Source organism: Oikopleura dioica, chromosome 2, assembly GCF_907165135.1.
Source record: "Oikopleura dioica chromosome 2, OKI2018_I68_1.0, whole genome shotgun sequence".
In the NCBI taxonomy this organism is placed as follows: Eukaryota; Metazoa; Chordata; class Appendicularia; order Copelata; family Oikopleuridae; genus Oikopleura; species Oikopleura dioica.
The window spans coordinates 894,174-910,975 of NC_137292.1; the positions used below are offsets into that span (position 1 = coordinate 894,174).

The window sequence follows — 16,802 nt, forward strand, 5'->3', positions numbered from 1 at the left end:
AATTTTCAGACAATATAAATATGTCAGAATAACTAACTTTTAATGAATATCTTAATAACCCGCTTTTGAAAGACATAATATCTTCGGCTCCGGCGAGACTGGGCGACGCTGGGCGGCGCAGGGCGGCGAAGGGCGGCGCAGGGCGGCACAATTCAGTGTCTCCCAAAAAATTTTATCTTTTTGTCGTTAGTTTTTTGTCGTATTATATAATATATAACTTATATTAGTTCATTAAATGAAAATAGACAATCCAGCCAAAGCGATCAAAGACATCGTGCAGCTAAGCGCTTCTCAGTCCACTCCCCGTCAATTCATTCATGCTTATGATCTACTGATTACATTCGAGCACAACAAGCATATCAACCCATGCTTTTAAGCTTTTGCTAAAAACAGTAATAATATAATAGACGGGTCTTGGACCAAGACTCTTGGTTCTTGAAATCGCTTTGCAGCTGCACCGCCCCGGGAGCTCGCCTCGATCAAGCCCAAAAATTCGAGCGATCCCCCGGGGCTGCATGCCCAGATTTGATGTTAGATTGGTCCGGAAGCAGCTGAACAGGTCTTTCTCGGAAATCACCGACGATCTTTCTTTCTTGACCATATTCCGGATAACACTTTATATAAAAATACTCGCCATCACCCGAGAAAATTACTTGTATTTAAATTTTTCAAAAGGGACAACGTATTCGAAAGTTATTGGAAGAAAGCGAAAAAGCGCTGCTATAAGCATACCTATTTTTAATTTTGCTCATAACTTTGGAAAAAATGTTCCAATTATATTTATTTTATATTTTTAAGAAAGTTCTACTGATGGCAAATAATTTTGCCATTGATCAATTTTCTTTAACTTCTTCAGTTTACTAGATTTTTATAAAAAACACACACCCTACAATCAAAAATTTAAAAAAATGACAAATCTGCTAATGAAATTGAAGTGTGATGAATATAAAAATTGTTTGCCATCACTAGAAAAATCTTTTAAAATAATAATCATAATGATTGAAGCACTATTTCAAAAGTAATGTCAAAAATACCTTAAAGGCTACTTATAGCAGGGCGATTTTGTTTTCTGGCAATAACTTTTGTTAAAATGCTCTGATTTCAAAAATTCAAAAACTAATAAATAAGTCTCATGAAGACAAAAAATTTTCGTCAAATCAGATTTTTCGTAGCTTGTACTATTTAGAATTTAACCGCGCTGCGCCGCAGGAATCAACAACGAAGCTTGCAGCTGTTACAGCTGCTTTTCTTATTTTACCTTATTAAGATACCACGCCGTGTATTATCCAGATTTTCGCGCTAGAATTTTTTCCCTCTAGCGCCTTGGTAGTATTTATAAACTCTCATTTTGAAATTTTTCCATCACAAAAAATGCCTGCAGCAGATAGGCCACGAAGAGGGCCTCAAGTTCGCGATATTTATGTTCCTGCTAATAACGAACCAAGGTACAATGCAGCTCAGTTACGACGAATGCGAAACGGAAGACAACAAGAACGACAACGAGAAAATCAAGCCCAGCGAACGAACAACCCAGAACGTCCAGAAGAAGTTATCGCCCGAATAACACGCGAAAATGCAAATAATCCCGCCAAAATCGCCAAGAAAATCAAAAAAACTTTAGCCCTCGTCATGAAAGGGCTTGGAAAACACGAACCTTCACTTCTGTCTCAGAAGCTCCCAATGCATCCTGATGAGTGGATCCCGGTCTTCAGAAGATTCACGGATGAACAATGGGGCGCCCATTTCAACCCGGATCATTTTGATTCTGTTGATGATCCAAGGTGAATTTTTAAGAAATCTTTAATTTTCAAAAACATCATTTTTAATTCTGAAACGATAATTTTTTATTTTCAGATTCGAATCCGCCGTCAAGAACTTCTTGTTCGTTGAAAGAACCGCTGATTTCGACAATGACTCCATCTTCATGGCCGAAAAATTCAAGCTGCCCAATCTTCTTGGAGAGGGAATGATCAAGGGACGACAAATTGCAACTCTCGCCGTCCCCGAATGGCAAGAGCACATTTCAGAAATTGAGCTGCGCCAGATTCTCAACGAATGTGTCGCCACAGCCATCATCACCGCCATCGTCAGCCGCTACGTCTGCCTCCACCCCAAATGCCGACTCCTCCTCAAGGACGACAAAGCCATTTTCCCCCACATCCGCGATTTTCATCCCGAGCAGCTGAAGGAAAACAGCGTTGGCCGCCGAAAGAGAAAAGCCGCCTGGAAGTACCGCTCATTAGACAACATGGATGACTGCCCAGCTGGCAAGAAATTCCTCTTTGGATTCAAGGACAAGGACTCCAACTTCTATGAAAAAGTTTCCACTTCCGAAACGACCGTTCTCTACACTTCTCGCCACATTAACGCTTCTCCAACCCAGTTCGAGCATCCTATTCCTGTTCACAACTTTCCCGCTCATTACGATTCTGACTCTGACTAAATATTCCCTAATTTCTGTAAATAAATGCAAAAAATTGAAAATAATGCCTTTTTATTTGCAAAAGAAAGCATCATAAAATTCAAAAAACCTCAGCCCCCTCGGCTCCTCCCTTTTTAGGGAGCAGCTGAGGGGGCTTTTTTGCGTTCGGTCAATTTTTTAAGTCGAAAAATCAACTGACAGAACGCAAAAAAGCCCCCTCCGCCACTCCCTAAAAAGGGAGCATCCGAGGGGGCTGAGGTTTTTTAGAGCATTCTTCCTTGATTTCAAATTCTCAAAGCCAATTTTCTTCCAGAAAACTTATTTTTTCTTAATTTTGACCCAAAATTCGATTTGAAACGATCTCGAAATCGGCCATTGTATCGTTTTGTATATCCAAGAAAAATGTTACCCTTCGCCGATTTCGCCTTGCAAAGTCCGAATTAATCCTTCGCCCGAGCGAGATTCGCTTTTTGCGTTTCGTAAGGGAGATCAGAAACGGGAAGGGAATTTCTTCTCACTTTCAAATCTTGAGTAAAACTTTGAAAATTCGCGAGAGCAGGGTCACGGCCGCTTTCACCGTGCATTATCAAGACGGAGGATAGCTGCTCAGTTTCCGTATGATAGTTTCCGTATGAATCCGTATCTACGCATTCAGAGGCACCTGCGTATTTCCCCATTATTGAAGCACAAAAAGCATTAAGAACCACATAGGCAAGACCAGACCATGCAAAGAGAATGAATCCAGGGGAAAAAAGAATCTCCGCGAAATTGTAAAGAGACATCAGTAGAAGACCTAGTTTTTAATGACAAAGAGTTTTTTGGAAGGTCAATGATACCCCGATTTCCCGATTATTTTGATATCAGCATTGTTCTTTTTATGATAAAGAAATGATAATAACGATTTAAATATCAAAAAAATTTTATCTTTTTTGTCGTATTATATAATATATAACTTATATTAGTTCATTAAATGAAAATATTCAGTATCTTTATATGTTTACTCTTCACAATTTAAGGAGGGGGTCGACGAGAATCGGAATTTCCGTGACCAAAAATGCGGAGAAACCTGCCTCGATAGTATAATTTTTATGTTTCGGGTGGTAAGAAAAGCGTTTGAAAAATCAAAAATGTTTACAAAACATCGGTCTAGTGTTCACGAATTTTGCATTTTTGCTTGGTAAGCTTTCATTTACTCCGATTTTTATCTGAAATTAATTTTTTTGGGCAATTTTGAGCTTCATTACGATGTTAACCAGGCCATAAACTTTCATTTAAGCATTTAATCAGCAAAATCTAAGATAAAAAATTTTCGTCCAAATTTGAGGCACTAGCATTTCCTATAGATTTTATATACTTTATGAACTTGAAGAATTCGATCCTTTGGCCAGAAAATGGTTTAAGGGGGTACCTTAACTCGACCTAGGTACCCTTAAAAACGCCACGCTCGCCGAATGGGTTAAGCGGTGTATTCCGGCGGGTTAGTGTTTAATCAAATATGAAATACAAGCTATCTAATAAAATAAGTTAATTTTTGATATATTTTGAAAAATGGTAAATTACAGATGTTTTTTAATCATTTGATTGAGGGAATCGGAGTAAGCCCAGGGATGTGGAGGGTCATCCGTATTCCGGTGGTAGTGATGGCAGTATGTAGTAGCAACATGTTACTTTATTTCCAACTCTTGACCATAAACCCCATTTATTGACCAAGGAAGAAAACCGACGTAATTTACACAAAAAAGGACCTTTTTTACATAGAATACAGACTTATTTTATACAGATCATAAACGGGAAGTATGCAATTAGCCTGGCCCCACGATTTTCCATTTTCTTATGTAAAATATGTCCGTTTTACTTGATAATACCCGGTCCGATCACATGCACTTACGGGCAAGGGGCGAGCATGGGAGGGGAGGGCGGGCGAAATCACGCACCAATCTTGCGGAAAGGTTTTTTCCCTCGAAACATATATAGATTATTTTTACTAACCAAAACTTGTTATCGAGCCATATATTATTCTTGTCCAAAACATCCCAATTCTTTTCAAAATTAGTCCAACTAAAAGTACTCCAATCGTCATCGAAATGATTGCGACAGTGAACATAGTGTTGTAAAATTTCAGCGCTTCATTGCAGAGAGACTTGTTGGGACTCCAAATATCGTCCGTTCTATTTGAACATATTGTCGAGTAAAAAATTCCCTGTGATTTAAGCTCATCTTCAATAAATGAAAATCCAAAAATAACACCTTAAAAAAAGATTAAAATTTTATATTTAACTTTTAATTTGTTAGGGCTTTCAAATTGAAAAGCAAATTTCCAATTTGAATTGGAAATGGATTGGTAATTGGCTGGATTGGAAAAAATGCGATTGGATTGGATTTTCAGTTGGTTCGTTTGACCAAAAATTTTTTCCAATTGTGAAACCATGATCCTTATTTTTACGAGCAATTATTCAGCTCCTAATTGATAAAAAAATCATCTAAATTTGTTCAATTAAAAATTTTATGAATCATTATTAAGGACCCACCCGTCATGATTTTAAAATATCGAAATTTAAAATTTTGACCTCGGATTCGGATTCCCTGTGCCGAAAAACCATTTTTTCGCGCCCTTAATAATCGAGTCAAAGTTTAAGAATTTGTAAGGGCGGTGCGACGCGCTTGGAAGCAAGTTTTTCACATAAAACATAAAAATCACGTTTTTTTTATTTATTTCATAAACGGAAAGTATTTTTTATCAGAAAATTTGTTGTAACAATTATTCATAGTGCACAATTAAAGAATTTTTTGCTGTTTTTATCAATTCTATATTAAAAAGAAAAAATCACTTTCGAGTGAACCCTTTACCATATCTTTATTTTTTTTCTGGTGCCCACGACATCAACCTGAGCTATATTTTGAGTCTTTAAAAATTTTTGATACTTAAGGTTATCCTAGAAATATCGATGTTTGAAACTTGAACGTATTTTTGCGACACCCTTAAGAAGTGCACAAGCGTGCTTTTACTTCTGGTGCCCTAGACCAATTATCGGGCTACACAATCACCTCGAAATCACTTTTTGAAAAAGTTATTCCCACATGACGGAGGGGTCCTTAATGATAAAAATCGAGCAAAAGAGTTAAAGCATTTACCGCGAATTTTTCAACTATTGAGCCCTTCATCTTGGTGTTCCATATCAAAGACTCCGAATGTTAAAATATTAATAAAATAAATTTAACAAACTATGAATAGAGATAATTACCTCCAAAAAGCATAATTTCAATCATCACTGATACAAACCAGATCAATTGTTTCATCATTTTAAGAAGAAAAATCTCCTTTCTCGTGAAATAAAAAAGGAAATCTCAATAATTCTATCCGTTTTTAATAAGCATTAAGCGTCGTTTTGGAAAGAAAGTCTGAATCAGAAGAGTCGGATTTTACGATTTTTTGATAACGACCATGAGAAATATCGCCCTGCTTATTATCAAAAAATGAGCAAGAATGTTTTGGCAACCGAAGTGATTTATAACAATTCAAAATATGAATAAACTCGGAGGCGCTATACATGAGAGTCATGATCATGCGAAATAATAAGATATAAAAAGAAGAACTCAAATCAAATTTTGCTAACATCTTTCTTAATCAAAAGATGTCCGACTCAAATCGAGATGTTGCGAACGCTTATAGAAATATCCTCAGAAATATCGGAGAAAATCCAGATCGAGAAGGATTGGTAAAAACACCAGCAAGAGCCGCAAAAGCGATGGAATTTTTCACCAAGGGGTACAAAGAAGACATAAACGATATCATGAATGAGGCGATTTTCACGGAAAAAAGTGAAGAAATGGTGATCGTCCGGGGGGAACGCTACTCTAAATTACCAATTGGTAATGCATTGCCAATTTGGATAATTCATTACCAATTTTAGGTAATGCATTACCAAACTTTCCGAAATTGGCCAATTTTGTCAAGTCAAAGAGCCAGTTCGCGCTCCGCGCCTGTTTGAAAGGATACTTTTGAGATTTATTTACAGTTTGTTTCCATTTTTCCGGAGTCCATTTTTCCGGACACTTTTCCGATTATAAAGCATTTAAGTGGGGCACTGCAGAATTGACCTTGGTCCAATTTTCCGGATATTTTTCAAATTTTATTTACAGACCATCATTTTTTTAATAAAAAATGGAGACCGATGACTAGGTTCGTGAGGACTAGGTTCGTGTGACTAGGTTCGTGGGTGCCATTTTGGAAAAAATGGTTCGTGTGACTAGGTTCGTGAAATTTTGATTTTTTTATGTATTTTTTGTATCTTCTCCATTTTAGGGGCAGTAAGGGAAATGGGTTGATGACTAGGTTCGTGTGACTAGGTTCGTGAAATTTTAAATAGAAAAATTTTGGGGCAGTAAGGGAAACGAACTGATGACTAGGTTCGTGTGACTAGGTTCGTGAAGACTAGGTTCGTGATGACTAGGTTCGTGTGACTAGGTTCGTGAAGACTAGGTTCCGGACATTTTTTGGAAATCTGGGGACAAAGCTAGTCCGGAAAAATGGAATCATACTGTACGTATTTTTAAGCAAAAAAATTGAAATTATTGAAAAAAATTGGTACCAATTTTTGGTAATGCAGTACCGAAAATCTTTGGTAATTTAGACGAGCGCCCCCGTCGTCCGGGACATTCGACTCTACAGTCTATGTGAACATCATCTTGTTCCGTTTTACGGAAAGGCGTATGTAGGGTACATTCCAAATGGAAAGATTATTGGTCTGAGGTAAGCCATTTATATGTATGTATTCTCATTTTTGTCATTTAAGCAAAATTGCAAGAATCGTTGACCATTTCGCGCGAAGACTCCAAGTCCAGGAGCGGCTAACTCGTCAGATAGCCGAGACTTTGGAGAAACAACTTTCTGCTCCTGGTGTTGCAGTTATGATCGAGTGCGAGTAAATATCAAATATGAGTTTTAACAGCGAGTTAAACCGCGTTCGAAATTGATTTTGTAGCATGCGTTTTGCAAAATTTCTTTTATTGCGGACATCTTTTAACCGATATTATAAGGCATATGTGTATGACAATGCGCGGCGTCGAAAAAGAGGGCTCGAAGACAGCGACATCCTGTATGCTTGGCTGCATAAAAGAAGATCAGAAATTACGCCAAGAATTTCTCTCGCTGGTGAAAAATAGATAGATACTGTCTTTTATTGACACGATTTTTTACAATAAAGGGACACTTAAAATATTCTTTTGAAATTTGATCATCGTTGTTCAATGTTTTCAAGAAAATTACAAAAATTTATAATTTATTTTTTCTTGAAATTTTAAGCTAGGGTAAATCCCTTATACCGTCATTTTCCATCTTAAGAGCGTTTTTCAGATGACAAGGGTAGACCAAAACGCTCTTAAAATGGAAAATTTACGATCAAACTAGGATGACAGTGGGAAAAAAATGATGAATGAAAATGCGTAAAAAGAATTTTTTCCAAAACTCTAAAAATGCATCTGAGGTCATTTTTACCTATTTATGATAAAAAAATTACGATCTTTGAATCAAAGGCTATGATTTCACCTGAAAAAAAGCGTAGAAAACAATTTTTTTCAATGATTTTTCAGGTTGAAATAAACGTTATTCTAATTATGAATTAAAAATTCCTTAAAACGCTCTAAAGTTGGGATTTTTTCAGATAACAAAATTTGGAAAATATTGGCAAAAACGCTCTTAAGTTGGGCGCTCCTAAGATGGAAAACCACGGTAATTGAGCAATTTTTAACCAGAGGGCAATCCTAAGAGTGTGGGTCTTTATCTTGAATTTGCTCTAAACTTTTGCACGCAACAGTGTTGGTTTTCTGAAAATTTAGACAGGGCATTGAAAATTCCAATTGACTCTGCCATTGCAAACAATTTTCGAATGGTACCACGGCCCAATAACTCGTTGTAACGAAAAATTTATTGAAAAAACGAATAATTTGTCGCAGTACTTTTCTTTTTGAGCTTAAATCAGGTCAGTAAATCATACAAAACAAAGTTTTTCAATCTCAATGGATACCAAATGAAGTAATTATGATATTATTTAGGTTTAAATACGATTGGTTAGGAAAAAGATAAGTGTTATGGATTAGGGTTAGGCAAAAGATCTTTCTGATCCAAGCCCTTGGTAAGACCTTCGGAGAGGTTGCGGGGGCTTGGTTACGTTAAGGCTGTTTCAATGACTTATTTTTTGAATCAACAACTTAGCCTGAACATAACGGTTTGGTTTACTACTTGATCAAAGTTTTTCACCTTGACAAATAATTCCTTCTTTAACCTAACGACCACAAATACCAACGATGCTACAAGCTCAACAAGGGCTAAGCATGATTAATACGATGAATTTGATGATGGGTCAAACTCAACAGAATCAGCAAAATTAGCTGTTATAAATAGGTCAGATCCACTTTATTTCTTCAGATAGACAATTTTGGAAATTAATAAAAATTTCACTCATTTTTCAAGGGAAATTAAGCATCGATGAGCATTTTTCCATTTGGCTGAGATCTTCCAAGGGCGATGAAGCAAAGAGAAAGGACTGATTCAGCGCCATCTCTGGCAGTTTTAGGCTAAATTTTATGTTTTCCTTGAAATACTCCTTTCTCACCTTTTTGCCAGGAACTCCAGCAGTCATATTAGTATCGCAGAATCCAGGGCAAGCGGAATTTATCAGAATATTTTTTTCTCTCAGAAACCGACTTTTTGCCGTAGAGCCGGGATTTGCCAAAATGGAAGAGCGCGGAAAGAATATGCACTCGGACGCCCCGTGTTTTTCCCGCCGCAGAAGAGGGTGGTCTAAACTTCAAATTTTTCATTTTAGGTCTTGAAGTGGAGATTTTCCCCGCCTTGGAGAAAAAGGCCCGAAGAAAGTTTTCTTCCCCCTTTTTTACGAATTTGCCGCATTTTTTCCCCGCGGAGAAGAAAGCGGGCGCCCGAGCGCAAATTCTTTCCGCGCTCTTCCCCTTTTACGAACCCCTGCCGTAGAGCCGAACGAGATTGTTAACGAGTAGCTTCGACATGTCGTAACCTTAAAATATAACTGTATTTTCAACAAGTATTTCTTTAAAAACCGATCATCGACGTTTGTTCTGCACTTGGCCAACCATCAGTTTGAGCCTGAGATGGGTTTTTCTGATCTTCGATGAATCTTCTGGCAATAGTATCTAATTCGTCGAAAGTTGTTTTCGCGAGTGAACTTCTATAGAAAAATAAATGGATAAGGTGATCAAAAACTTACGAAGATAGCTTTTGCCCATAATCAAAGACGTAATTTTCCTCAAAGATGTTCGGATTCGGGTTCAAATTGAGCATTCCTCGCAGTCCGAAAAAGCTGGAAAGGACGGTCCCATCTTCTCTGCAAAATTCAGCACACTTTCTTCGTTGCTTATGTCTAGCTTTTCGACTTGCAATTTACCGCAATTCTCTATTTCCGGGAATCCCTCCGGGTTTCTCGCTGTCGCCACAATTTTTTTAACATCTTTCTCTCCAATTAAAAGTTTGACGCATTCAAGTCCGATTCCACGATTTCCGCCGACGACGATTGCAGTTTTCATTTCTTTGTATTTTTTACTTTTGGCTATTGAAAAAGCTCAAAAATCGATGGGCGAAATGAGAGAAATATAAAAATAAAATCGACGTTTGCCGTGCATCGAAGCTGGTTTACGTAATCATCAACATAAAATAATCGTTAAAAAGTTGATTTCATCAACAACAAATTAACTCGACGAGAGTTGAACAGTCGGGAAAATAGTTGATATAAGTTGTGGCTTGGAGTTTTTTGAAAAGCAGAATCGTTAAAAGCTCGAAACGCATCTTTTTGGAACTTGACTTTGAGAAGTGAGAATAAAGAGCTGGTTTAAAATTGCGTTAACATCGTTTCATGCATCAAATTTAATTGCAAGTGTCAAGGACATATTTGAAAGTTTCGAGAGAGTTTTGACTGAAAATAACGAAATCGGTCGAAATGCACTTACAAGTTGGGGTTAACATTTCGTCCCTCGGTTTCCGATAAATTTCCAGAACTGCAATTTCGGTTTGAAGATCCAAAAAGATTATCCGAATGCTAGCCTGAAATTTCTTAGATACTTCTCAACCAATTATCGCCAATCATCCAGAGAAAATAGTGTTGAATTGAGTGTTGATTTCTGACACGGAAGAACCTGTTTCTTCTATCTGTTTGATATTTTGTCCTGTAAAAAGTTTTAAAAGATGACTCTAATTTAATAAAATTGATTTTAAAGCAAAACTCATAAGAAATGTAATAGAATTGATTAAAGTCGGCTAAGTTGAACTTTCTTCTATCCAAAGCTTTTTATGGCCAGTACAATCATTAAAAAGCCGGCTGCTTAATTTTTCGTAATTGACTTCGCCGATCGGGCAGACAAAAGTCGCGGGGACACTGCCTCAAATGCTAACAGGCATAACGTACAAAAAATAAACTTTTTATCTGTAAGAGATACAAAATTTAAAGTTATGTAAAAATGATTAATAAATGTTAAAATGAGCTTTATACAAATTTTTGATGAAAAGTCAAATTTGTGTACGTAACGCCGACAAATGCTCGTTATACCGCCTCATTTTTCCAGATGTCAATATGTCTAATATTAAGATAAGCTACACATCGGGAAATATTAGTTTGACACATTTTCATAATGAGAATAAACGAAAATGAGAAGAATAGGATCTCTGTTATTTTCGTCGATAGAAGCAAAGCGAAATGAACACTACGGTATACTCTGATTTTTTGTCGCTTGGAAAGAACATGGAAGAGTTTGACATGCGACACAATTTCGGGAATGTTGATAAATTTAAACCGCCATATAAGGTAACAGAAAAGATACTCACAAATCAGAAAAAAAATTAACTCTTCCTAGTGAAAATCGTAGGCCAGACTTTGTCTAATAATGAATTCAGCTTTCTGTCGGAATTGTTGTTTTTGGAGTTATTTCAAATCTCAGGAACTGGTCCGATTTTGAGACAGAAATTTTTAATGATGGATTTTCGAGATCACCCAAAAGTATTTTATACTTCATCTTCAAGGACAGTGGAGTCGTCAAAACAGCCCTTGCTCCGTATTATCTCAACAAGAGCAATCGCTCTCGAATGATCGATTTCAACTTCTTCTGGCTCTGCTCCTTCAGCCTCATGGATTTGTTAGCGCAATCGCTGCTCCTTGGCCAGACTTTTCGGGGCGATTCGTTTTCGGGACGACTGGAAACTTGTCAGATTGCTTTGAGCCTCGCTCATTTTTCAAGAATAATGATCTCGATTCAAATATTTTTGATTGCTTGCTACAGACTCAATATTATGACACAAGGACTGACGACGCGAAAACGAATGACGAAAAAGCTTATTGATCAAATTTTCTGTTTTCAGATCTTGGGTGGGTCTAGATCAGGTTAGGGGGGGTTAGATCAGGTCTAAACTTTAGAGTCTAAAGTGACTCTTGCCCGCCCTTAGCTTGGTGACCCAAGCCCTAGAGTGACTTTTGCCCACCCTTCGTTAGATGACCTTAGCCATGAAAGGACTTTTGCCCACCCTAGGCTAGGGTAACCCTCGCCCTGAAGTGCCTCTTGCCCACCATAGGCTAGGACGACCCTAGCCCTAAAGTAACTTTTGCCCACCCTTGTTTAAGACTTATGTCGCCATGCTCATAGCTGGATACGAGGCCTATGAAGCCGGCAAATTCGGATCCAGAGGCTTTTTCGACGAAATCGGTACCTTCAGAGCCAAGTCAAAAGCTCTCCTCGAAATCTTCCTCCGTTACTCGGAATATTATTCCAACACTCCTCGAAACCTCTCAAATGATGCGCTCTTTGACTCCTACTGCTGGCCGAATTCGAAGAAAGATCCTTTGGTTTTCCGAGACTCTGAATATCGATTCGCTTTCTATACGATTGTTCTTCCAATAAGTGGACTGATGCTGTGCTACTCGAAAATTGTTTTCATGGTCCGAAAGAGCTACAAACTAATCGGTAAATTTCTTTTCATTCTTTTTTTTTGCAAAAATGATTTGAGATAATGCAACTCGATTGACGAGACAAAACAAGCAACGACTCGACGTTGTGCTAACAAAAAAGCTTGTGCTCGTTTTTCTGACTTATGTTCTTACCATCGGTGCTTTTCGACTGTTTCGAGTGGTCAGTGCCTCAAAAAGACAATCCAGCCAAAGCGATCAAAGACATCATGCAGCTAAGCGCTTCTCAGTCCACTCCCCGTCAATTCATTCATGCTTATGATCTACTGATTACATTCGAGCACAACAAGCATATCAACTCATGCTTTTAAGCTTTTGCTAAAAACAGTAATAATATAATAGACGGGTCTTGGACCAAGACTCTTGGTTCTTGAAATCGCTTTGCAGCTGCACCGCCCGGGGAGCTCGCCTCGATCGAGCCCAAAAATTCGAGCGATCCCCCGGGGCTGCGCGCCCAGATTTGATGTTAGATTGGTTCGGAAGCAGCTGAACAGGTCTTTCTCGGAAATCACCGACGATCTTTTTTTCTGGACCATATTCCGGAAAACACTTTGTATAAAAAATACTCGCCATCACCCGAGAAAATTACTTGTATTTAAATTTTTCAAAAGGGACAACGTATTCGAAAGTTATTGGAAGAAAGCGAAAAAGCGCTGCTTTAACCATAGCTATTTCTAATTTTGCTCATTACTTTGGAAAAAATGATCCACTTATATTATTTTAATATTCTTAAGAAAGTTCTACTGATGGCAAATAATTTTGCCATTGATCAATTTTCATTAACTTCTTCAGTTTACTTAATTTTTACAAAAAACACACACCCTACAATCAAAAATTTAAAAAATGACAAATCTGTTAATGAAATTGAAGTGTAGTGAATATAAAAATTGTTTGCCATCATTAGAAAAATCTTTTAAAATTATAATGATAATGATTGAAGCACTATTTCAAAAGTTATCTCAAAATTACCTAAAAACCTGCTTATAGCAGGGCGATTTTGTTTTCTGGCAATAACTTTTGTTAAAATGCTCTGATTTCAAAAACTCAAAAATTAATAAATAAGTCTCATGAAGACAAAAAATTTTAGTCAAATGTGATTTTTCGTAGCTTGTACTATTTAGAATTTAACCGCGCTGCGCCGCAGGAATCAACAACGAAGCTTGCAGCTATTACAGCTGCTTTTCTTATTTTACCTTATAAAGATACCACGCCGTGTATTATCCAGATTTTCGCGCTAGAATTTTTACCCTCTAGCGCCTTGGTAGTATTTATAAACTCTCATTTTGAAATCTTTCCATCACAAAAATGCCTGCAGCAGATAGGCCACGAAGAGGGCCTCAAGCTCGCGATATTTATGTTCCTGCTAATAACGAACCAAGGTACAATGCAGCTCAGTTACGACGAATGCGAAACGGAAGACAACAAGAACGACAACGAGAAAATCAAGCCCAGCGAACGAACAACCCAGAACGTCCAGAAGAAGTTATCGCCCGAATAAGACGCGAAAATGCAAATAATCCCGCCAAAATCGCCAAGAAAATCAAAAAAACTTTAGCCCTCGTCATGAAAGGGCTTGGAAAACACGAACCTTCACTTCTGTCTCAGAAGCTCCCAATGCATCCTGATGAGTGGATCCCGGTCTTCAGAAGATTCACGGATGAACAATGGGGCGCCCATTTCAACCCGGATCATTTTGATTCTGTTGATGATCCAAGGTGAATTTTTAAGAAATCTTTAATTTTCAAAAACATCATTTTTAATTCTGAAACTATAATTTTTTATTTTCAGATTCGAATCCGCCGTCAAGAACTTCTTGTTCGTCGAAAGAACCGCTGATTTCGACAATGACTCCATCTTCATGGCCGAAAAATTCAAGCTGCCCAATCTTCTTGGAGAGGGAATGATCAAGGGACGACAAATTGCAACTCTCGCCGTCCCCGAATGGCAAGAGCACATTTCAGAAATTGAGCTGCGCCAGATTCTCAACGAATGTGTCGCCACAGCCATCATCACCGCCATCGTCAGCCGCTACGTCTGCCTCCACCCCAAATGCCGACTCCTCCTCAAGGACGACAAAGCCATTTTCCCTCACATCCGCTATTTTCATCCCGAGCAGTTGAAGGAAAACAGCGTTGGCCGCCGAAAGAGAAAAGCCGCCTGGAAGTACCGCTCATTAGACAACATGGATGACTGCCCCGCTGGCAAGAAATTCCTCTTTGGATTCAAGGACAAGGACTCCAACTTCTATGAAAAAGTTTCCACTTCCGAAACGACCGTTCTCTACACTTCTCGCCACATTAACGCTACTCCAACCCAGTTCGAGCATCCTATTCCTGTTCACAACTTTCCCGCTCATTACGATTCTGACTCTGACTAAATATTTCCTAATTTCTGTAAATAAATGCAAAAAATTGAAAATAATGCCTTTATATTTGCAAAAGAAAGCATCATAAAATTCAAAAAACCTCAGCCCCCTCGGCTCCTCCCTTTTTAGGGAGCAGCTGAGGGGGCTTTTTTGCGTTCGGTCAATTTTTTAAGTCGAAAAATCAACTGACAGAACGCAAAAAAGCCCCCTCCGCCACTCCCTGAAAAGGGAGCAGCCGAGGGGGCTGGGGTTTTTTAGAGCATTCTTCCTTGATTTAAAATTCTCAAAGCCAATTTTCCTCCAGAAAACTTATTTTTTCTTTATTTTGACCCAAAATTCGATTTGAAACGATCTCGAAATCGGCCATTGTATCGTTTTGTATATCCAAGAAAAATGTTACCCTTCGCCGATTTCGCCTTGCAAAGTCCGAATTCATCCTTCGCCCGAGCGAGATTCGCTTTTTGCGTTTCGTAAGGGAGATCAGAAACGGGAAGGGAATTTCTTCTCACTTTCAAATCTTGAGTTAAACTTTGAAAATTCGCGAGAGCAGGGTTACGGCCGTTTTCACCGTGCATTATCAAGACGGAGGATAGCTGCTCAGTTTCCGTATATACGCATTCATAATTGGGACAGGGACAACCGTTTGGGCAGTTTTCGTTGCAGGGGCAGTCGAGAATGTTCTGTGAGTATTCCCACGTACAGAGAGTGAGACAACTCGAGTTCCCGCCGCAGCTCCCGATGCATTGAACTCAATTTGAGCAGCTCTTGCTCAAGGTCCGCCAGGCATTTTATATGGTCCTCATTTTCTTCAGGAAAAGCACAAATGTCGCAAATATCAGCAGGACAATCCTCGCAGCCTGTAGGGCAATCAATGTGGCAAGGACATCCATCAATACAGTCAAATCCTTCCCGGACGCAGGAGTTTTCGCAAAGTGCATCCCCATTTTGACAATCGTTCAAGCATGCCAAAAGATCATCGCTACAGCTTGTTGAGCAGATTTCACCGAGATCAAGGTCCGTGCAAGTTTCGTTGAGCTTCGGAAGCTGGTCGAAAAAACTTTCTCTTGCGAAATTATCAAAAACGGGAAGAACCATTTTTTGCATTTTCTGAGGCGATTTCAAGCGATTCAATGCGGCAGCTGATTATTTCTCAGAATAAAAAAGAGACTTCAGTGAAATTTTAAACATTTATTTACTTATTCTTTGTTCAACTGAGGCAGGACAGTAGCAGGCTTCTTTTATTTCGAGCCTGTTAAAATTTATTAAGAATTTATGTACAGTTTTGTTTGATTGTTTTTTATTTATATATACCGTATATAATATACGTCCTTGGCTATCGTTTTTTGTTTTTTTTTTGTCTGGGCGTTTTGTCGTTGAGTAGCTACAGTATTTTCCGGATTGGACTATTTCGATTGATGATTTTTTGAGGATTTTTGGAGTTTCTTTTTGAACAAATCAGGTCTTTTTTAACTTAGATTTGAGGCATCAAGGCAATTCCATATTTTCGTTTATCAGGAATCAGTTTTGGTTAAGTTGAAAATAAATTTGTTGAACTTTTACTTGTATTGCGTTTTTGAGTGGACTTCTCAGCAGTTCTTCAGCTCTCGGTTGTGCGCTTCGATGGATTTTAAATTACTGTCGAAAAGATCGCGCCATTTTAGCGAGTTTGAATGGCGGTCGATTTTGAATTTTCTTCGCGAACCATGTCTAAATGGGAGTTTAGCCTTCCCATAAACGATTTTCCATTTTCTTATGTAAAATATGTCCTTGTTCTATGTAAAATGAGTCCGTTTTACTTGATAATACCCGGTCCGATCACATGCACTCACGGGCAAGGGGCGAGCATGGGAGGGGAGGGCGGGCGAAATCACGCACCAATCTTGCGGAAAGGTTTTTTTCCTCGAAACATATATAGATTATTTTTACTAACCAAAACTTGTTATCGAGCCATATATTATTCTTGTCCAAAACATACCAATTCTTTTCAAAATAAGTACTCCAATCGTCATCGAAATGATTGCGACAGTGAACATAG

At 38.2% G+C, this 16,802-nt stretch overlaps 1 protein-coding gene across 1 annotated transcript; it reads left to right on the plus strand.

Moving 5' to 3' along the window:
• Nucleotides 1-6,054: 6,054 nt before the first annotated feature.
• On the plus strand, nt 6,055-7,589 carry LOC145696432 (GTP cyclohydrolase 1-like). Its single transcript, XM_081773467.1, has 4 exons — nt 6,055-6,258; nt 7,054-7,172; nt 7,216-7,344; nt 7,460-7,589. The coding sequence occupies exons 1-4, from the start codon at nt 6,055-6,057 to the stop codon at nt 7,587-7,589; spliced, it is 582 nt and encodes a 193-aa protein (XP_081629593.1).
• The last annotated feature ends 9,213 nt before the right edge of the window (nt 7,590-16,802 follow it).

Coding starts and splice junctions, on each gene's coding strand:
- LOC145696432 (XM_081773467.1), top strand. CDS start 6,055: ATGTCCGACTCAAATCGAGATGTTGCGAACGCTTATAGAAATATCCTC. Junction 7,173..7,215: donor GGAAAGATTATTGGTCTGAG/GTAAGCCATTTA, acceptor TTGTCATTTAAG/CAAAATTGCAAGAATCGTTG. Junction 7,345..7,459: donor GCAGTTATGATCGAGTGCGA/GTAAATATCAAA, acceptor CGATATTATAAG/GCATATGTGTATGACAATGC.